At 39.0% G+C, this 18,925-nt stretch overlaps 8 protein-coding genes across 8 annotated transcripts; 4 read left to right on the forward strand and 4 right to left on the reverse strand.

Annotated features, from left to right (window-relative positions):
• Positions 1-260: 260 nt before the first annotated feature.
• On the reverse strand, positions 261-3,596 carry PIM1 (ATP-dependent Lon protease PIM1; the record flags this gene model as incomplete). Its single annotated transcript, XM_454420.1, has 1 exon — positions 261-3,596. The coding sequence occupies one exon, from the start codon at positions 3,594-3,596 to the stop codon at positions 261-263; it is 3,336 nt and encodes a 1,111-aa protein (XP_454420.1).
• A 602-nt stretch (positions 3,597-4,198) lies between these two features.
• Positions 4,199-4,816, reverse strand: HAP3 (Hap3p; the record flags this gene model as incomplete). The annotated part of the gene is made up of 1 exon (XM_454421.1): positions 4,199-4,816. The coding sequence occupies one exon, from the start codon at positions 4,814-4,816 to the stop codon at positions 4,199-4,201; it is 618 nt and encodes a 205-aa protein (XP_454421.1).
• A 308-nt stretch (positions 4,817-5,124) lies between these two features.
• On the forward strand, positions 5,125-6,795 carry RFT1 (glycolipid translocation protein; the record flags this gene model as incomplete). Its single annotated transcript, XM_454422.1, has 1 exon — positions 5,125-6,795. The coding sequence occupies one exon, from the start codon at positions 5,125-5,127 to the stop codon at positions 6,793-6,795; it is 1,671 nt and encodes a 556-aa protein (XP_454422.1).
• Positions 6,796-7,066: 271 nt separating this feature from the next.
• Positions 7,067-8,566, forward strand: APN2 (DNA-(apurinic or apyrimidinic site) lyase APN2; the record flags this gene model as incomplete). Its single annotated transcript, XM_454423.1, has 1 exon — positions 7,067-8,566. One exon carries the CDS (start codon positions 7,067-7,069, stop codon positions 8,564-8,566), a length of 1,500 nt encoding a protein of 499 aa, XP_454423.1.
• Positions 8,567-8,631: 65 nt separating this feature from the next.
• POP8 (ribonuclease P) lies at positions 8,632-9,048 on the reverse strand (the record flags this gene model as incomplete). The annotated part of the gene is made up of 1 exon (XM_454424.1): positions 8,632-9,048. The coding sequence occupies one exon, from the start codon at positions 9,046-9,048 to the stop codon at positions 8,632-8,634; it is 417 nt and encodes a 138-aa protein (XP_454424.1).
• Positions 9,049-9,410: 362 nt separating this feature from the next.
• Positions 9,411-14,111, reverse strand: PEP1 (type I sorting receptor; the record flags this gene model as incomplete). Its single annotated transcript, XM_454425.1, has 1 exon — positions 9,411-14,111. One exon carries the CDS (start codon positions 14,109-14,111, stop codon positions 9,411-9,413), a length of 4,701 nt encoding a protein of 1,566 aa, XP_454425.1.
• Positions 14,112-14,698: 587 nt separating this feature from the next.
• On the forward strand, positions 14,699-15,814 carry FUS3 (mitogen-activated serine/threonine-protein kinase FUS3; the record flags this gene model as incomplete). Its single annotated transcript, XM_454426.1, has 1 exon — positions 14,699-15,814. One exon carries the CDS (start codon positions 14,699-14,701, stop codon positions 15,812-15,814), a length of 1,116 nt encoding a protein of 371 aa, XP_454426.1.
• Positions 15,815-17,124: 1,310 nt separating this feature from the next.
• On the forward strand, positions 17,125-18,696 carry ACH1 (acetyl-CoA hydrolase; the record flags this gene model as incomplete). The annotated part of the gene is made up of 1 exon (XM_454427.1): positions 17,125-18,696. One exon carries the CDS (start codon positions 17,125-17,127, stop codon positions 18,694-18,696), a length of 1,572 nt encoding a protein of 523 aa, XP_454427.1.
• Between the last annotated feature and the right edge of the window lie 229 nt (positions 18,697-18,925).

Consider the following 18,925-nt stretch of genomic DNA (forward strand, 5'->3'; position numbering starts at 1 on the left):
GAATAACGAGTTGACATGTCGTTATATTTGGCCAGTTTGTCGATGTTGTTAATATCTATAAATTCTCTATACTTATTTGAAGGCCGCATGGGGAATTCGTGTACGTTTTGTCTGTATATCCAAATAATCGTTGTTTAAGTAGAATGGTAGTACCTGGGGTTCATTCGGCGGTGGATTCGTATCAAATTCGTCTGTGTTTAGTTTACAGTAGTGTATATATTTACATGGGACTAAATAAGATAAATGACATTGGGTTTGATTTATTTAGTTTCCTTGTTGCGTTTTTCATCAATCTTCTTGAAGTCTTCTGACCAAACGGTGTTACCCTTGTTAGTGTCTACGTCTCCGAATAGTCTTTGGAAAACATCTTCGTACCAGTCTGCGGCCAAAGGTTCCAATCCTTCCTTCACATTCTCTGGAAGCTCAGCCCAGTCTGACAAATTGTCTTTGGGGAAAATGATAGTCTTGGCACCAGATCTCTTGGCTGCTACGGCCTTTTCTCTTAACCCACCGATCCTCAAAACTTTACCAGTCAAAGTCAATTCACCGGTCATAGCCACTGTTGGGTCAAGACCCTTATTCAAAGCCAGTGATAAGAATGAAGAGGCCATTGTCACACCTGCAGATGGACCATCCTTTGGTGTAGCACCTTCAGGGCAATGCAAATGGATCTTTGCAACTTCAAAGAATCTATTTTCTGGGAACTTCTTGGCCAAGTACATCTTTGAGAAAGAGTATGCTAGTCTAGAGGATTCCTTCATTACATCTCCAAGTTGGCCGGTACGTTCTAAAGTAGGTTGAGTTGAATGTGTCAAAGGCTGTTCTAAAACACTCTCTACGTACATTGCACATCCACCCATGCTAGTCCATGCAAGACCCATCACAACACCAGGAGGAGTAGATTCGTATAATCTATCAGTAGTGAAGATTGGTGGACCTACGTAATCCTTTAGGTTGTTTTCGTCTACAGTCACAGAAACAGTTTCCGGTACTTCTAAGGAACCCTTGTTATCGTGAGATTTTTGGGTCTTGATCAGTTCATTTTCTTCAGTAGTGGATTCTACGGTCGATGCTTCAGCACTAGATTTGTTTTCGGATTGCTTGACCTTTATATCCTTTTGATCCTTCACTTCTTCATTTTCCATAGGTTTATCGTCTATGCTCAATTGTTTAACGACGTTCAACGCAGCCTTACGGTAGATTTTCTCAATGTGCTTTTTCAATGATCTAACACCACTTTCTCTGCAGTAATGCTTCATCAAAGAAACAATAGCATTCTCGGTAATGTTGACGTTAGCATTATCTAAACCAGCAGATTTCTTTGCACTTGGCGATAGATAATTTTCTGCGATCTTAACCTTTTCTTCAGCAACATAACCAGTTAGTTCAATGACTTCCATACGGTCCAACAATGGTCTTGGGATAGTTTCTAAAGAATTAGCGGTGCAAACGAATAAAACTTTAGACAAATCGATTGGAATATCCATATAGTTGTCCAAGAAACTATTGTTTTGTTCTGGGTCTAATAATTCTAATAGCGCTGCGGCGGGGTCCCCATGGATACCGCCGTGCCCAATCTTATCAATTTCGTCAATCAAAATCAACGGGTTTTGAGTTTGACATTTCTTTAAAGCTTGGATGACTCTACCTGGCAAAGCACCAATATAGGTTCTTCTGTGACCTTTGATTTCAGCCACATCAGTCATACCACCTACTGAGAATCTGAAAAATTGTCTGTTCAAAGAGCGAGCAATGGACTTACCAATGGATGTCTTACCCACACCAGGTGGTCCAACAAAACAGATGATCTTACCATCAACCTTCCCGAGAAGCTTACCAACGGCGATGAACTCAAGAATACGATCTTTGACGTCCTTCATACCATAGTGATCTTCATCTAAGATTTTTTTCGCCTTTGGTATACTGTACTGTTCTTTAGATATAATACCCCAAGGTAGGGAAGTGATCCAATCCAAGTAGTTTCTAATCACACCAAATTCAGATTGTGAAGTTTCGAGAGTCGCTAATTTAGTGATTTCGTCATCAAATACTTTTTGAACTGTTTCCGGTAATTGTAGCTTAGATACACGATCTTTGAAAGATTCAATTAATTTATCACGACCATCATCTATACCCAACTCTCTCTTGATTCCTTTCAATTGTTCCATTAGATAATACTCTCTCTGCCTCTTTTGAATCTTAGTTTCAACGTCTTTAGAGATTTTATTTTGTAGTTCAGCATTCATCAACTCTTTCTTTAACACTGTCAATGCCTTTTCAAGACGTTGCTCAATGTCCAAGGATTCAAGGATTTCTTGTAATTCCTCTTCTTCGCCAGCAGAAACGGCAGCGGCAAAATCAGCCAATCTTGCTGGCTCTTCGAAAATATTTGTGGTGGCAGATTGAATTGATGCTGAAAAAGTTGCAATCTGTTCTCTGAACATGGTATTCAATTGAGAAATCTCTTTAAACACTTTCAAAATTTCAGAGGTCAACGCATTGATGACGGGGGAATTCGGATTAAATTCTTTGTCAGCCAAATTGGATACATTGACCAATGAAACATCATAATCTTTCAAGAACCCGGTCAAATTCTCATCGTCATCTTCTTCAACATCCTTCATATTTTCCATCTTTTGTAAAGAGGCCTTAACTACCTCTTGTTCATTATTTTCGACACCTTCGCTCTTGGATACATCTGATTCATCCTTCAGGTTTTGTTCAGAAGTTGGTGGGATCAATTCATCCAATTTGATTCTTCTGTGTGGGTATAATAGAGCGGTCATCGTTTCAGCACCAGTCTTTTCGTCTTTACTTGGGAATGCGCTTGTAACTTGGGCGAAGACACCGACATTGTAAACTTCATCAGCTTTATGAATCACATCGGTATCAACAGTAGAATCCTTCAACAAAAATGCACCAATGTATGGTTGTTGACGATCTGACATATCTTTAATCGCTTTCATGACTCTTTCATCTGAAATTACAACTGCTTTGTAAAAACCAGGGAATAATGGACGGCGAGATATTGGTAATGCCATCACTTGGGGATAAACTTCGGGGAACGGTTGTTTAGCGTTCTTGGAAGGTTTTCCATTACCACTTCCATTGTTACCATCATCACCGCTTCCATTACCTGATGATTCTCCGTTACCCGATGCTCCTCCAGAAGTGCTAGCTGGGCCCTGAGTCTCTGCAACAGAATCCCGTTGCTGAGATGTTTCCGATTCCTTTGCAGTATCGTTGTCCTTTTCTTCAGTAGGGACTTGTTCCTCTTCTTTCTTCCTGTTTTCAGATTCTGGCTGATCTATATCCTTGCCCTTATCATCCTGCTTCAACTGTATGCTTTTTACCCATTGGGATTCCAACTGTTCAAGTCTCTGTCTTGAAACAGGGTCGTTCATCTGTTTCCGATATTGCATCCAGTGATAAGACTCATCCACAAACTTCTGAGAATCCGAAGCTAACTTTTCGTTACCAACTATGCCATTATGCTGGAACCTCGTTGCATTCATCAACCTGACGTTGTTACCATTCTTGAATTGACGCAAAAGGATGTTCCTGGTCACAAGGCGGGATCTACTACTTCTTAACATTGTGATCTCCTTTGCACTTGAAATAAACTGAGGGAAAAAAAGCTAGTCACCCGGTATCAGAAGCTGTTCGACTAGGTGTGTAGTAAACTGTATCTCAATTTTGTGACTATCCGTTAGAAGCTGCTCTATTGAAACTAAAAGTCACAGTTAAAAAACACCTTCGAAACCAAATAAATAATCACTTCCGTATCTGATTTCAGTTGATCAAAAATCCTGGGTATTAGATCAAAACTAGATTGGAATATACCTCCTAATGTATCTATTGTGCTACTACTATGAAAGGCCTTTTTCCCTCTTAAAATGTTACCGGAATCCAAGTGTTCCTTAGTTGTATAAATTGGTATTTATCTTACAAATATTATAAATACCGGTGGCGCAAATATCACCGGAAAATGACATTTTAGCACTAATACGGAAAATATAATCTGTCAAGACGGACCTATCGTACCACTTGCTTGCCAATTGGCATTAAATTGTACGTTAAGATCCCTCCTTGGTATGTGATTGAGCCGTGGTCGTTAAATATTTAAGTACATCCATACATATCTATATATATATATATATATATAGATGCGTTTTGTTATAGTGAGAAAGAGGTAATGTTACAAGTGATCCGCAGTAGAATGGCGCGATCCCAGTGGCTGTTGGACGACAATCCGTGGTTGAGCTTGTGCTGGATTATGAGTGCTTTTTGAAGACGACTGTACATGTTCTGATGCCGATACCTCTGTGCTTGTCGTCGTGGAAGCTGAAGAAGGCACAGGATGAAGAGGTTGCTGCCTTTCCTGTGTCACGTGATCTGCGTCTTCTGCCCTTGATTCTTCTTCTGTGTATGAACCTTCCACATCCTCCTTAGGGTACATCATCTGATTCTTTATTGCCTGTTGTTGTCTGTATTTTGCTAGGTAAATCTTGAGCACTTCGGCATAGTTCTCGAATCCCAATGCATGTAGCGATAGAAGAATATCTTCACCGTTAATAGTCTTACGCTTCCCACTGGTACATCTATCACAGGCCTCGCTAGTGACAAACGATATGAATTCGCTTACGCACTCTTGCATACATTCCTTCGCATCTTTAGATACCTTTGTGGTCGCTGGCAACGTGTTTTTCATTAGTCTTGCGACGTTGTTAATCGGAAGCCATCGATCTTGCTCCGCTAGTTCGTTAAGATAGTTATTATGCCTCTCTTGCTTCTCAGCTTCTGTCTCTGTATCCATATTTAGTAGGTGTCGCTAGCTCTGATCTTCATAACAGACCAAATCAGTGAAAGACCTTAAACACTTAGTATTTTTATTATGTAGTTAATAGTCATGAATGGGTATTTTAAGGTTTGTTGATGATTTTGAATTTGCTGAACGTCAAAGATCGAGATTTTTCAATGTATACATTGGCAAAGAAAGACACTAATAAGATCCAATAAACGGCCAGTGCTCATCGATAGGATTGGTTTATACTGCTGTAGGTGCTAGTGCTCAGCATTGTTCTTTAAGAAGGGTGCAAAGTTACTTCATATCATTTGGTAAGAATGAATGTCAAGAATGAGCATATGAACAAATTCGCCAATGGAGTCTTATTTCTAATGTTGGGACAAACGTTGAGTAAAGGGGTTAATTTCTTGTTGAACACTTTGCTAGTGCGTTATTTATCCCCCCGAATTTTTGGTATTACCTCTTTCCTAGAGTTTTTACTTTCTACAGTACTATTCTTCAGTAGAGAATCGATTCGGATCTCCACCTTACGGATCAAATCTACAACAGATAGCGGCAAATTGGAAAAAGTAGAGGATGGTGAGGATACGAGAACTTTGCAATCCCTGATTAATTTTGGTTATATACCGTTTGTGATTGGGTTACCATTGTCTATTATCCTAATTTCATGGCAATACTCTAATCTAAATTCGTACTTCATTGACCTTCCATACTTCAAAGCCTCCATATTCCTTATATGGCTTAGTATATTGATTGAGTTGGTCAGTGAACCGTTCTACTTGGTACATCAATATTTACTCAATCACTTTATCAGATCCAAATATGAGAGTTTAGGTGTCACCTTTGCATGTGTTGCGAACTTTATTATAGTTGTCTGGTTTGAGAAAATGGTGAACGGAGTTGGGCTAGAGTTGCATGATGATTACAAACAAGAAGGGATCGCTATTTTTGCATTTGCAGTTGGTAAGCTCGTTCACGCGATGACTTTACTTGCATGTTACTCCTACAATTATTACTCAGAGGTCTATACTACTGGAGAGCGTTATAGCTACAAGTTGACAAAAATCAGGCCTGAAACAAGACAAGAGTCATACTATTTCCAAAATGATACCGTTCAGCACTTCAAAAAAGTGTATTTCCAGCTATGCTTCAAGCATTTGTTAACAGAAGGTGATAAGCTAATCATAAATTCGTTGTGCACGGTGGAAGAGCAAGGTATATACTCTCTTCTTTCAAATTACGGCTCTTTGATAACAAGACTATTGTTTGCTCCGATTGAGGAGGCATTACGCTTGTTTTTAGCGCGCTTGTTAAGCGTATCGTCGAAGAAGAACTTATGGTTATCTATGAAGGTCTTGATTGACCTAACCAAGTTTTATCTGTACTTATCACTCTTCATTATAATATTCGGACCAATCAATTCGTCATACTTATTGAAATTTGTCATTGGATCTAAGTGGTCAAGTACCTCATTTTTAGAAACAATAAGAACTTACTGCTTCTATATTCCATTCCTTTCCTTGAATGGTATCTTCGAGGCGTTTTTCCAAAGTGTTGCCTCCGGTGATCAGATTTTCAAACATTCATACGTCATGATGCTCTTCTCAGGCATTTTCTTGTTCAACTGTTGGTTATTCATAGAATATTTTGACCTATCACTAGAAGGGCTCATTGTCAGTAACATTTTGAACATGGCTTTGAGAATAGCATACTGTGGTAACTTTATTCATAAATTTTACCATTACCTACTAAAAGAATCGTCAACTGAAACTACTCAATCAATCTTGCCAAACATTTCCACCTTCAAGAACGTTGCTCTCATCGCAGCCATAATCGGTGCCCTAGATTGGTATTTCATAGGCTATGTGGAAAATATGCGGGAACTACTTATTAACGTCATTTTGGCATTATTGTTACTTATTTTGGTGATTTACAAAGAAAAGAGCTTAATATCAGAACTGCTAGCTGCAAAAACCTATGCGGCATAATTAGTAACTAGTTAGTTTCCTTTTTAACGACATATCTCAAATTCAGTTAGTTCATGATTTATATACAGGTCTCATTTTTACATATAATCTTCATCTTACGGTCGATGTGCATTATTTGTAAGATGCTTGCTATTAAGATCCAATAATTCAATTAGATAACAAGAACTGCAGCACAGATGCTTAATAGAAAAAGAGAGTGAGCCATATCTATATACGTGCAACTGCTCTATATAGAAGATTACCAGAGAGTTATGTGCCTGAACCATTGATTATGGATGAAGTGAAAGATAAAACTGGAGTACGGTTCGTAACTTTCAATGTGAATGGAGTAAGAACTCTTTTCCAACATTATCCTTTTAGTAGGATGAACAATTCATTGAAACTAGCATTCGAGTTGTTTCAAGCAGATATAGTGACACTACAGGAATTGAAGATAGATGCTAAAAGTATATCTAAATGGGGTAAAGTGGAAGGTTACCAATCATATATTACTATATCTCAAAAGAGGAAAGGGTACAGTGGGGTTGGATGCTGGATTCGTACACCATCAGAAGATGATCCATTAAGACATCACTTAAAGGTCATTAAGGCAGAGGAAGGAATTACGGGGCTTCTCCGAGTGCAAGCTAATGGCATATCCTATCGTGAGAGTTCAGAAGGGATTGGTGGATATACTGGTTTGGATTTTGCTGATGAAAACGACCTTCTTGATATTGACAGCGAGGGAAGATGTATCATCATCGAATTGGCTTGTAATGTTGTTATCTTTTCAACATACTGCCCTGCTAACTCGTCACAAACCGAAGAAGGAGAATTGTCTCGGCTGACGTTTTTAAAGCTACTCTTCAAGCGGATAAGAAATTTGCACGGGTTAGGGAAGCATGTCGTGCTAATGGGGGACATAAATGTTTGCAGAGATTTGAAAGATCATGCTACGGCACTAGATGAATCATCTATTTCTTTATCTCAACAGAAGACGGGCTCTGAAATTGAAGAAAAGTTTAATGAGAAATGCGTTCAGTTCATCATGGACCCATCTCGCATTGGAAGAAGGTTGCTTAATACAATGCTATGCGATTCCATAATTTCAAAATATGCACAAGAGGGTATTTTAGTAGATTCTACGCGAAAGATACAGGGTAGGGACAGACTAAAAATGTATACAGTCTGGAATACGTTGTTAAATACTCGGCCGGTCAATTACGGTTCTCGTGTTGATTATATCTTTGTCAGCAAAGGATTAAAGGATAATATTACGGACGGTGATATTTTGACCACTATTATGGGATCAGATCACTGTCCAGTTTTTGCTGATATCAAGGTAGATAACCTCGAACTTAAACATGAAAGCTTCAATAAGCCAAAATTTGAGGCTGCCACGAGATATTTCTTGAACCATGGGAACATTTTAGATATGTTCCGCAAGGCCAATCGCAAAAGCACCAGTCCTTCCACGACAAGCACGGGCAAAGTAGTAAAACCACTGAATGTCAAGCAATATAACGGCATGAATGCTCTGGCCTCAGCAACAGTTTCCAAAGATCAAAACAAAAATGTATCGATACAGCCTCAGTCGCGCGTCAAGAGTGCACATATGAAGGCTTTCGAGGAAATGCTTGGAAAAGCACCAGTTTGTGAACATGGTGAAGAAGCTGTTCTTCGAGTCTCTAAGACTGACAAAAGCTTTGGTAAAAAGTTTTGGGTGTGCAATCGATCAAAAGGCGAAAAAGATGATCCAGAAGCATCTTGTGGCTTCTTTCAATGGAAGTAATCGTTCTTCCGTGTTCCACCATTCTGGGTTATTATTATTTTATGCATCAATATTTATGATTTAGTTTATAATCTTTCTTTTTCTTTGGATTCAGCTTCTATCTCGGCTTCGGATTCTACCAATTTCTTGAACCATATTCTATCATCCTCATGAACGGTCAATCCGGACAGGTTATTGCTTTGTTCGAGCACATTTATTATTAGTGAGGTACCGACCAACTCATCGCTCGCTATGTAAGTGCTTATGGCAGTAGTAAAAATATCAGTATCATTGACGCTTACCTTTGCAATAGTATCCAAATTATCCACGTATAATAATTCGTACTCAATTGCTTCGCCAAATACACCGTGAGATCTTTTCAAAGCTGTATTCAACATTTGAAGCCAAGTTACTTTATCCACTTGGATCTCATTGTCTTTTTCCGAATCATGCGACGTTACCTTTAGTTTAAAATAAAACCATTCTGGTTTGAACTTAGCCATGTTTGTTCCTTGATCCTTTTCGAAAAGATGAGAGATTAGACAAACTCTGAACACATACTACCGGAATCGAGCCGACATCAATATTCGCTTCTCTTGTATTGTTAGTTATTCTTATCCAGGTTTAAATTTCACATTTTCACATTGAAAAAGGTTTATTCAAAGATTAACTGATCAGAAAGACTGAAAAAATTTCAAGGTATGACACTCATATATGCCTCTATGTTTACTTTATAAAGATTATAAGCTGTTAGTAGTGAACTACCCGAAAGTTAAATTAAAATCCATTTTCTATACGAAAATTATGTATAATGTTAAAGAGTTCGAGTATCTTCAAAAACATAAACTAGGTAAGTGTTGATGTTTTAAGTTGACTCATGAGGATTCGCTTCCTCTGGGTTATCAGAATATGGTGCATGGGTTGGTGTATCAGATGAGAGGTCAACTTCTTCGTCGTTACCGATTTCAAAATTACCCTCATTCTCGATGAAACTTGCAAGATCGTCAGCATCTTCATCGTGTCCAACAAGTAAATCATCTGCGTCATCTAAAAATTGATCGTGTAAGAGGGATTGATAACTTGGACCTGTTGTGTTTCCAAATCTGCTTAAGCCTCTCTTGAAGAAATTCCCCACTTGGTGTCCGAAATATTGAAGACCGGTGTAAACATTAGAGAAGAGGAACACTCCGTTTCTAAGAACTGTGTTTACAGCTCTATCGGTATTGTTCTCTTCTATGAGGTCATCATCTCCTAATCTAATTTCACCGAAACGAGCAAACCCACCATTCCTCTTTATACCTCTATAATAAATGAATGACAGCATGCCAGTGAATATCAGAACAGCAAAGATCCATATTGCTAAGAATGATGTATGGTTTACTTTATACTTCTCTTTGAACTCTTTCTCTTTTCCTGGACAAGGGTGAGGACTATCAGAGTTAGCGAGCATCAATCCGCCATTGCAGGTAGAAAGAGCGATCTTTCTATAGCCAGTTGGTTCGAAGTATTCGATTAAGGAATTGTCTTTGGAGCAGATGTCTTTAGGATCTGCTGGTTTTAAGCCATCGATTAACTTGCAAGTACCATCAGACACACGCATGAAATTATAATCACATTCATAGTCATTTCTGGTACAGGAACAGTTTGCAAAAATCCTAAATTTATCTTCGAGAGGTGCCATGCCGACATAACAATCGTCAGACTTTTTACGTAAATATTTTGCCTTGTGTCCAAACAAGCACTCCTTGGTGTTAGGGTGACTTAATGAAATATATTCGAAATCTTTTAGATCATCTTTCGAATATTGACATTGACGTGAAAACATGTCCACAAAGTCCAACGTATAAGTTCTTGTTTCTTCGCCACGAACATTTACTGAGGATCCAATTACTAAGAATCTCATTGCAGAGTCTCTTGGGACAGTGACCAAATCATATACATTTATCTTTTCTGAAGCGAACTGGTAGTCTTTCCAAGTCTTTCCACCGTTTATGGAGTAGCTGACTGTATCAGTTGGTTCGTTATCTTTGACAAGCACCAACACACTTCCGTGATCACCATACTCCCATTGATAAGACCCTTTCTTTACCTCAGACCAAGATATACCGCCATCGTTGGTCATAAAAGTAGATGCTTCGCTCACCGGAGTCAAATATTCTCCAACATTACCCAAGGCAAACATATAGCCAATAGCTGAGCCAGAAGAATATGTATCCCTAACATCTTTTCGTTCTGTGAATCCATGAAGGTTTAAGGAACACTTTTCTAGGTTTTTTGGGTTGCAATTATACTTTTTACCTTCAGAATCCACAGATGGTGGCTTGATGTACGTCCAATCAGCACCATCATTGAAGGTTATTTTAGTTTTTAATTTCTTCTGTGAAGTTTTATCTTTGCTTTCAACTATTTCCTTCGCATTTGCAACAGTGTTGATCAATATTATCCCTTCAAGACCTTGAATTTTTTCAAAATCAACAAAGCCAAAGCTGTTTCTGTTGACTGCTCTTTCTAAAATGACAAAAGATGTACCTTCGGTATTAGACTTTAGTAATGCTCCGAATTCTTCATTCTTATCAAGGTTAGTCGTCATATGCATGAATATTGCTCCTTCCTGTGATCCAAGGACTGTGAAGGCTTTTTGTTCATAAGAATCAAGGTCTGCAGGTAAAACTGCTTCTGAATATTCCACACCATCTATGGTTAGGTATGCACGTAGTTGACGTTCACCATGCGACACTGCTACTACAATATAGCCACCAGTGGACATGAATCCTAAAATATCAGAATAGAGAACTGTTTGGGTTTTGAAATAGTCTGTAGAGGACACGTAACTTCTTGCACCGGTAGATTTGTCTTTTACCATACAAACAATGCCGTTTTCTACTCTTGGACTTTCTACAGCTGACTCCAAGAATTCACAATTTGAGGCTCCTTCCAAAAGCTTTTCGAAAGATGCCCCTCCATCTCTAGTAATGTATGCTACAGCATGGCAGTTAGGATCGAAAAAAGACTCGCAACTTTCACCGCCGTAGTAAATGAAAGTCTGAATATCTTTAGCATGGAAGGATAATGGGAAACCCAACTGTCTTCCTGCAGGAAGCTCGGTAACTTTAAATGAAAGCCCGTAATCATGTGTTGCGAATAAGTTTTTGTTTTTACCAAATAGATATGCAGATGAGTTGAAGAAGGGGTTGAAATTAATCTCTAAAATATCTTCACCGCCAGTTTGAATTTGCTTTATATTTTGACCACCATCGTGAGACACATATGCTTCACTTTTGTCTGTCCTGAAAAGAATTGATTCCCGTACGAATGTGTCAAAGTATTGATACGATTTGAATATCGATGAAAATTTGTTTTCGGTAACTTTTACATTAGATGGGGCAGGTACAGCAGCGCACGATATCTCCTCTTTTATGATATTTTGTGGTCTCTTACATTTAGTTGTTTTTGATATTTTCTTAGGTTCCAATTGAATACTCTTTTTACTTTCACATTTTTCCATGAGAGATGCTTTTGAAAAATCTGGTACGCATTTACCAGCTGAATCGATGGAGAAATCATCAGCGCATTCGTAGTCTAGTTCGCTACAGCCACACAATTCTTCCTCGAAAGTGAGATCTTTGTAAGTGGTCTTAATTAGACATTGAGCATCTTGCTTTCTTCTACGGAATTTGAGAATAGTACCGTCAACACATTGACCGTTAGAGTAATACCAATCTTCCATATCAGAAGTTTTACAGCTGGCACCCTTGAATGCATCGGAGAAATCAACGACGTAGGACACGGACTCTAGATTCTGGTAATCTTCAGACATAATTGTACCGACTAACATGAATGAATTTCCGGATCCGTCCAAAGCAGATGGTAATAATTCAGTTGGGTAGAACGATTTGTCAAGTTGGTACTCTTGGAATGTTTTCCCTTGGTCTAAGGAGAAGTAGAATTCGCTCTGCGGGTCTTTATCAGATTCTGGATCAAACGGCACTGCAAGAATGATATTACCGTAGTCACCCATTACAACTCTACTCGGGAAATCGAGTACCTTTTCCCAGGTCGAACCATCGTCTCTTGAAATAAAGGTACCCATTTTTAAGAAATCACCAGAGGGATTTTCTTCATATACATCACCAATGGCGGCTATAATACCAGGGCTGAAAATATCTGAATCACCTTCCACACCTCCACCATAAACGATGAACATTTGGAAACCACAGTCATTGGAGTCGCTATTGATATCGCAGTTGTAATTCCATTTACCTTCGGGATCACTTACTTTGAGCTTACTCCACGTATTGCCCAAATCAAATGACACCTTCGATCTAAAATCAAAAAATCCAAAATCCCGCATAGTATTGGTCCAAGTTGCGAACATTGTCTTCTTAACAAAGATAGACGTCGATAAAGTCAACGAAGAAGCTTTTTGTTCATCAAAACTCAAATGTCTGAAGTTCTTACCGTATGAATCTGAAATCAACGCTTCAATGGAACCGGAAAAAATATCTTCGAAAGGAGATTTATCTTCGTCATCATTATTATCACCATCCTTATTTCTTTCTCTATGGTAGATGGTAATAATTGCTCTCCCATCTATTTCGTTGACGTCCATTAGCGATTTACGAATCTGTGTTCCAAGGGATATTTGTTCAAACTTATCAGTGCTATCATCTTCCAATCTCCAGAGATTTGCGGCAGAATTTTCATTGAACCGATCTGATAATGTCAAGATAAATAGATGATTATCGGAAATGAACGTTGATGCTGGAGACAAATCCTGTAATTGTTCGGCAAACGGACTCAAACTCTTAAAATTAACATCGGTGATATACAACTTACTGGAAACATCTCCGAAAGGGGATAGTACGGTACTCTCCTGACAGATTACCTTGTCTTTTAATTTGTACAGTTTTGATTTTGATGATTTCTGTACGAATGAACAAAACATGTTTAAAGGGTTTGAATCATCATTACTTTTAGAACCAGAGCTGGCCAATTTGAAATTGTTACCATCTTTGGAATAAAACGAAATCTGCCTTAAGGTAAATTTACCATCCAGTTTACCTAGTTCATAGATATTGATAATTCTTGCATTCTTATTTGTGGGATGTGACTCGATTTCAACGTTGATAATCGGTTTACGATTTTCATCGCCGACGTTCGAATAATCAGAGAAGTCTATCTTATGATTATCTGCGTCTAGGAAAGTTAACTGTTTCCAAGATTTCCCTTTATCACCGGTAGCTAAAACGCCGTTTTCACCACTCAAATATGCAACATCTGCTTTATAAATCCGATCTAGTACCAAGTGATTCCATTCCTGAGGTTTGTTATCAGACGAAAGGGGCAATCCCACCGAATCCCAAGTAACACCATTATCCTCACTTCTATAAAGCTCAACACCACGAAGAAGTTTAAGAACTACTCTCGAATCATCAAATCCGAGGATAGACAAGCGGCCATGCGTGTCTACATCCGAATGGAACGATACCTTGGGTTTAAAATCCTGAGCCAAAACGGGCAGAAAGTTCCAAAGCCCCAGCCAAATAAGGATATTCCACCAAAACATGAGACAAAGACGTTAAAAGTACTGCAAGCAATGTAAAAGGGTTTCGTTTATATCGGTAATTGAGTATATACATGAAACACAAGCTAACTACCGCTAAGACCAAAATTACAACGAACTGTTGAACAATGGTTCAAAAGACAATCTGTACGATATATTCTATTTTTTCCTCCTAGCAATTTTGATAATACCAATTCTGAGCATTTGAAAGTTGGTAAAAGGGAAGAAGGAAAAAAAAGGACGCGTCACGTGAATGTGAACATAATTAAGAACCTTAATTTTTCCCTAAACTGTTGCAGCTTGTTTCACATTATCTCTGAAGAAATTAGTCTCGTTTCAAGATGAAACGGCCGTACTTAAGGGAATATGGGGAATGTCGCGTTCATGAATTACAAACAATTAAAGTGAAAACTTCGATGGTTTGAGGTTTTGAGGCGATTTAGTGAGAAACAAGAAGACTTAAGATATTACATATATATATATCATACCTAAAAGTGGGTAAATATGGATAAATTCTCAGGCAAGAAGGGGTGGACAAATTTTTGCTCTGGTTTTATTCATCCAGAGAACCAGAGATAGATAGTGTGACAATGGGCAAGAGGATAGTATTTAACATAAGCTCTGAGTTTCAACTACAGTCGCTTCTCGGTGAGGGTGCTTACGGAGTGGTATGTTCAGCGAAGCACAAACCCAGTGGAGAAATAGTTGCTATCAAAAAGATCGAACCTTTTGAGAAACCCCTATTTTCTATTAGAACATTAAGAGAGATCAAGATATTGAAGCATTTCCAACACGAAAACATAATCAGCATATTTGACGTGCAAAAACCATCATCTTTCGAACAGTTTAACGAGGTGTACATAATTCAAGAGTTGATGCAGACGGACTTGCATAGAGTGATCGTGACGCAGGAACTAAGTGAGGATCATGTGCAGTATTTTGTATACCAAACTTTAAGGGCGCTTAAAGTGCTGCATGGAAGTAATGTGATCCATCGAGATTTAAAACCAAGTAATTTGTTGTTAAACAGCAACTGCGATTTGAAAATCTGTGATTTTGGTTTGGCAAGAATTGTATCTGAAAGAGCAACAGATGGCGATGCCCATGTTGACGCTGATGACACGGATGATAACTCCCCTTCATCGGCGGCTAATGACGGTGACCCGGCAATTTCGGGAATGACAGAGTATGTGGCAACCCGATGGTACCGAGCACCGGAAGTAATGTTAACAGCTGCACAGTACTCCAAGTCCATGGACGTATGGTCATGCGGATGCATTCTTGCCGAGCTCTTGGGGAAACAACCGTTGTTCCCCGGGAAAGATTACAGAGATCAGTTGATCCTGATATTTCAGACTTTAGGGACACCCACGGAACAAGAATTGGTGGAGCTAGTAGAAAATAGACGTGCACGTGAGTACATTCGCTCGTTACCTAAGCATCCCAAGATCAATTGGCGGCGTAGGTTCCCGAATGCATCTGCAGCCGCTCTTGATCTCCTTGACCGGATGCTGCAATTCGATCCGAGGCTACGGATCACTGCCACGGAAGCGCTATCACATCCATACTTGGTCTCGTACCATGACCCGGACGACGAGCCCGAAGGAACTCCGATTCCTTCGTCATTCTTTCAATTTGACCAATGGAAGTCGCGGCTAAATACAAAGGATTTGAAGCGGCTGTTATGGAACGAAATCGTGTCATGAGACACACCATCCAAAAACAAACGAATGACTAAGTAACCACTAGCGTATTATATCATTTTCTTGTGTAGAGGTCTCCAAAATGAACAAAGAACACCATCAGATAAACATAATGCGGTTTTGTGCTTTGGAAAGGAAAAAAAGAAATTGAGACGAAAAGATCCCATTTCGGAGCCGCCGTTCTGCGATTATCTTAAATGCGATTTTTTCTTGTTTGTTTTAGGGGCCCCCTCGTTGCAGGGAAGGTCAAACCAAGAAAAACAAATTACACGCACTAGGAAATCTGTGAACGAAAATGCAAAAAATCCATTGATCCGGACTTTAACACGCATGACTCTTTCCTTCACTATGGTATGCTCTTCAGTCATACATTGCCACATGCAGTAATTCTTACGACCCGATACGATTCCTTCCCCTCTCTATCCTTGCAAACTTAGTAAACTGAGTAAGCTGCACCATTAATGTTTCGGGATGTCCGAGCTATTGTGTGATTCGAGTAGCGCACAGCAGTTAGACGCGATTTTTTTTTTCTAACGCGCTGCATTACTTCGCTTAGTATATCCAGCCATTTTTTGTTGTTTTGGTTTTTAGTTTTCGCTTTGATTAACAACGGTTAAACTCCAGTTAGTAGCAGACAGAAATCAACTTGTGTTCTTGCGTTTTTTTGTCCTATTATTTTAATTTTATAAGACATTATGGTGAACAATTAATGTACAACTGGCATATGATAAAACTCGGGGTGCAAACGTGACACATACGTACACCCCCAAATCGGCGGGGAAAGTCACTGGGTAAGCCAATGTATGAAAAAAACAGGCGAGTATTTTTGTTTTTTGTTCTGTATTTTTAGCTTAATTTCGAGCGCTCTTATTCTACGTGTATTTCTGCGTTTTTTGAGTCTCCAGAGTTATGTCGTCGTACAAAATTCGTGCGTTTTTTCATTTTTCGTTTTACAGAACTGAAATCATCCGCATTAAAACCAATGAAAAGCGATTTTTCAACGAGATTTTCTATATAAGCCAGAGAGATTTGGTTCAATATCGATATATAGGAAAAATTGAAATTATGCCACCCCTATGTATTACATGTAAGCTTGAAGAATAAATATTATATATATACATATACTCCACATTCAATTTATATCAAGGTTCAGACACAATTGAAATTTTCTTTGATAGACAGAGGGAAGAAAGGTGGATAGGTCATTTTTTGTATCGCTTCTCTGATCTTAATATATATTAGTGTAAAATACAAAAAAGAAAAATAAATTAAGGGAAAATAGCCCATATAACATACCATTAAAGGAATTAAAAATGACAGTTTCCAGATTGTTGAAAGATAGAGTTAGATATGCTCCATATTTGAAGAAAGTTAAGCCAGTAGAAGAGCTGATTCCATTGTTTAAGGATGGTCAATACATTGGTTGGTCTGGTTTCACCGGTGTCGGTGCTCCAAAAGCTGTTCCAGAAGCTTTGATCAAACATGTTGAGGAAAATAACTTGCAAGGTAAGCTTAGATTCAACCTTTTCGTCGGTGCTTCTGCTGGTCCAGAAGAATGTAAATGGGCCGAACATGATATGATCTTGAGAAGAGCCCCTCATCAAGTCGGTAAGCCAATCGCCAAGGCTATTAACGATGGTAGAATCCAATTTTTCGACAAGCATTTGTCCATGTTTCCACAAGATTTGACCTACGGTTACTATAGCAGGAACAGAACCGATGGTAAGATCTTGGATTACACCATCATTGAAGCAACTGCCATTAAAGAAGATGGGTCTATTGTTCCAGGTCCTTCTGTCGGTGGTTCTCCAGAATTTATTTCTGTTTCTGATAAAATTATTATCGAAGTTAACACTGCTACTCCATCGTTCGAAGGTCTACACGATATTGATATGCCTGTTAACCCACCATTCAGACAACCATACCCATACACCGCTGTGGACCAAAAGAACGGTCTTGATTCTATCCCAGTGGACCCTGAACGTGTTGTTGCTGTGGTTGAATCTACTCAAAGGGATGTCGTTGGTCCAAACACTCCATCTGATGCTACATCTCAATCCATCGCTCGTCACTTGGTCGAGTTCTTCGAAAATGAAGTGAGACATGGTAGACTACCTGAAAACTTGCATCCATTGCAATCCGGTATCGGTAACATCGCTAACGCCGTGATTGAAGGTTTGACTGACTCCTCCTTCAAGAACTTGACTGTGTGGACTGAAGTCTTGCAAGATTCATTCTTGGATTTGTTCGAAAACGGTGCCTTGGATTACGCCACTGCTACCTCTATCAGATTGACCGAAGCTGGTTTCCAAAAGTTTTTCGATAACTGGGATGATTTCTCAAAGAAGCTATGTTTAAGATCCCAAGTTGTTTCTAACAACCCAGAATTGATCCGTCGTCTAGGTGTTATCGCTATGAACACCCCTGTCGAAGTTGACATTTACGCACACGCTAACTCCACCAACGTCTCTGGTTCTCGTATGTTGAACGGTTTGGGTGGTTCTGCTGATTTCTTGAGAAACGCTAAGTTGTCTATCATGCACGCTCCAGCTGCAAGACCTACAAAGACTGACCCAACTGGTATCTCTACCATTGTCCCAATGGCTTCTCATGTCGATCAAACTGAACACGATTTGGATGTCTTAGTCACCGATCAAGGTTTGGCTGACTTAAGAGGTCTATCTCCAAGAGAAAGAGCAAGAGAAATCATTAAGAACTGTGCTCATCCAGATTACCAACCAATCTTAACTGACTACTTGGACAGATCAGAACATTATGCCAAGTTGCACAAGTGCATGCACGAACCTCACATGTTAAAGAATGCATTCAAATTCCACTTGAACTTGTCTGAAAAGGGTACCATGAAAGTCGATAACTGGGATTAAGCTTGTTTATCTCGCTAGACAGGTATGATAAGATGAAAACTTGTTGGCATGACATTCATTGTCCGCAATATGTCCTTTTTTTTTTTCTCTTTAAAAGCCATGCTTCAAGAAACTGCTATTTTGATGACCCCCAAAAACTTATTACACAATAACATATAGTTCGTTTCGTCTTGAGTACACATTTTTGCCAACGAAACTGAATTTGACATGATATATTCGAAGAACAAAC

Source organism: Kluyveromyces lactis (assembly GCF_000002515.2).
Source record: "Kluyveromyces lactis strain NRRL Y-1140 chromosome E complete sequence".
NCBI classification, from domain to species: domain Eukaryota; kingdom Fungi; phylum Ascomycota; class Saccharomycetes; order Saccharomycetales; family Saccharomycetaceae; genus Kluyveromyces; species Kluyveromyces lactis.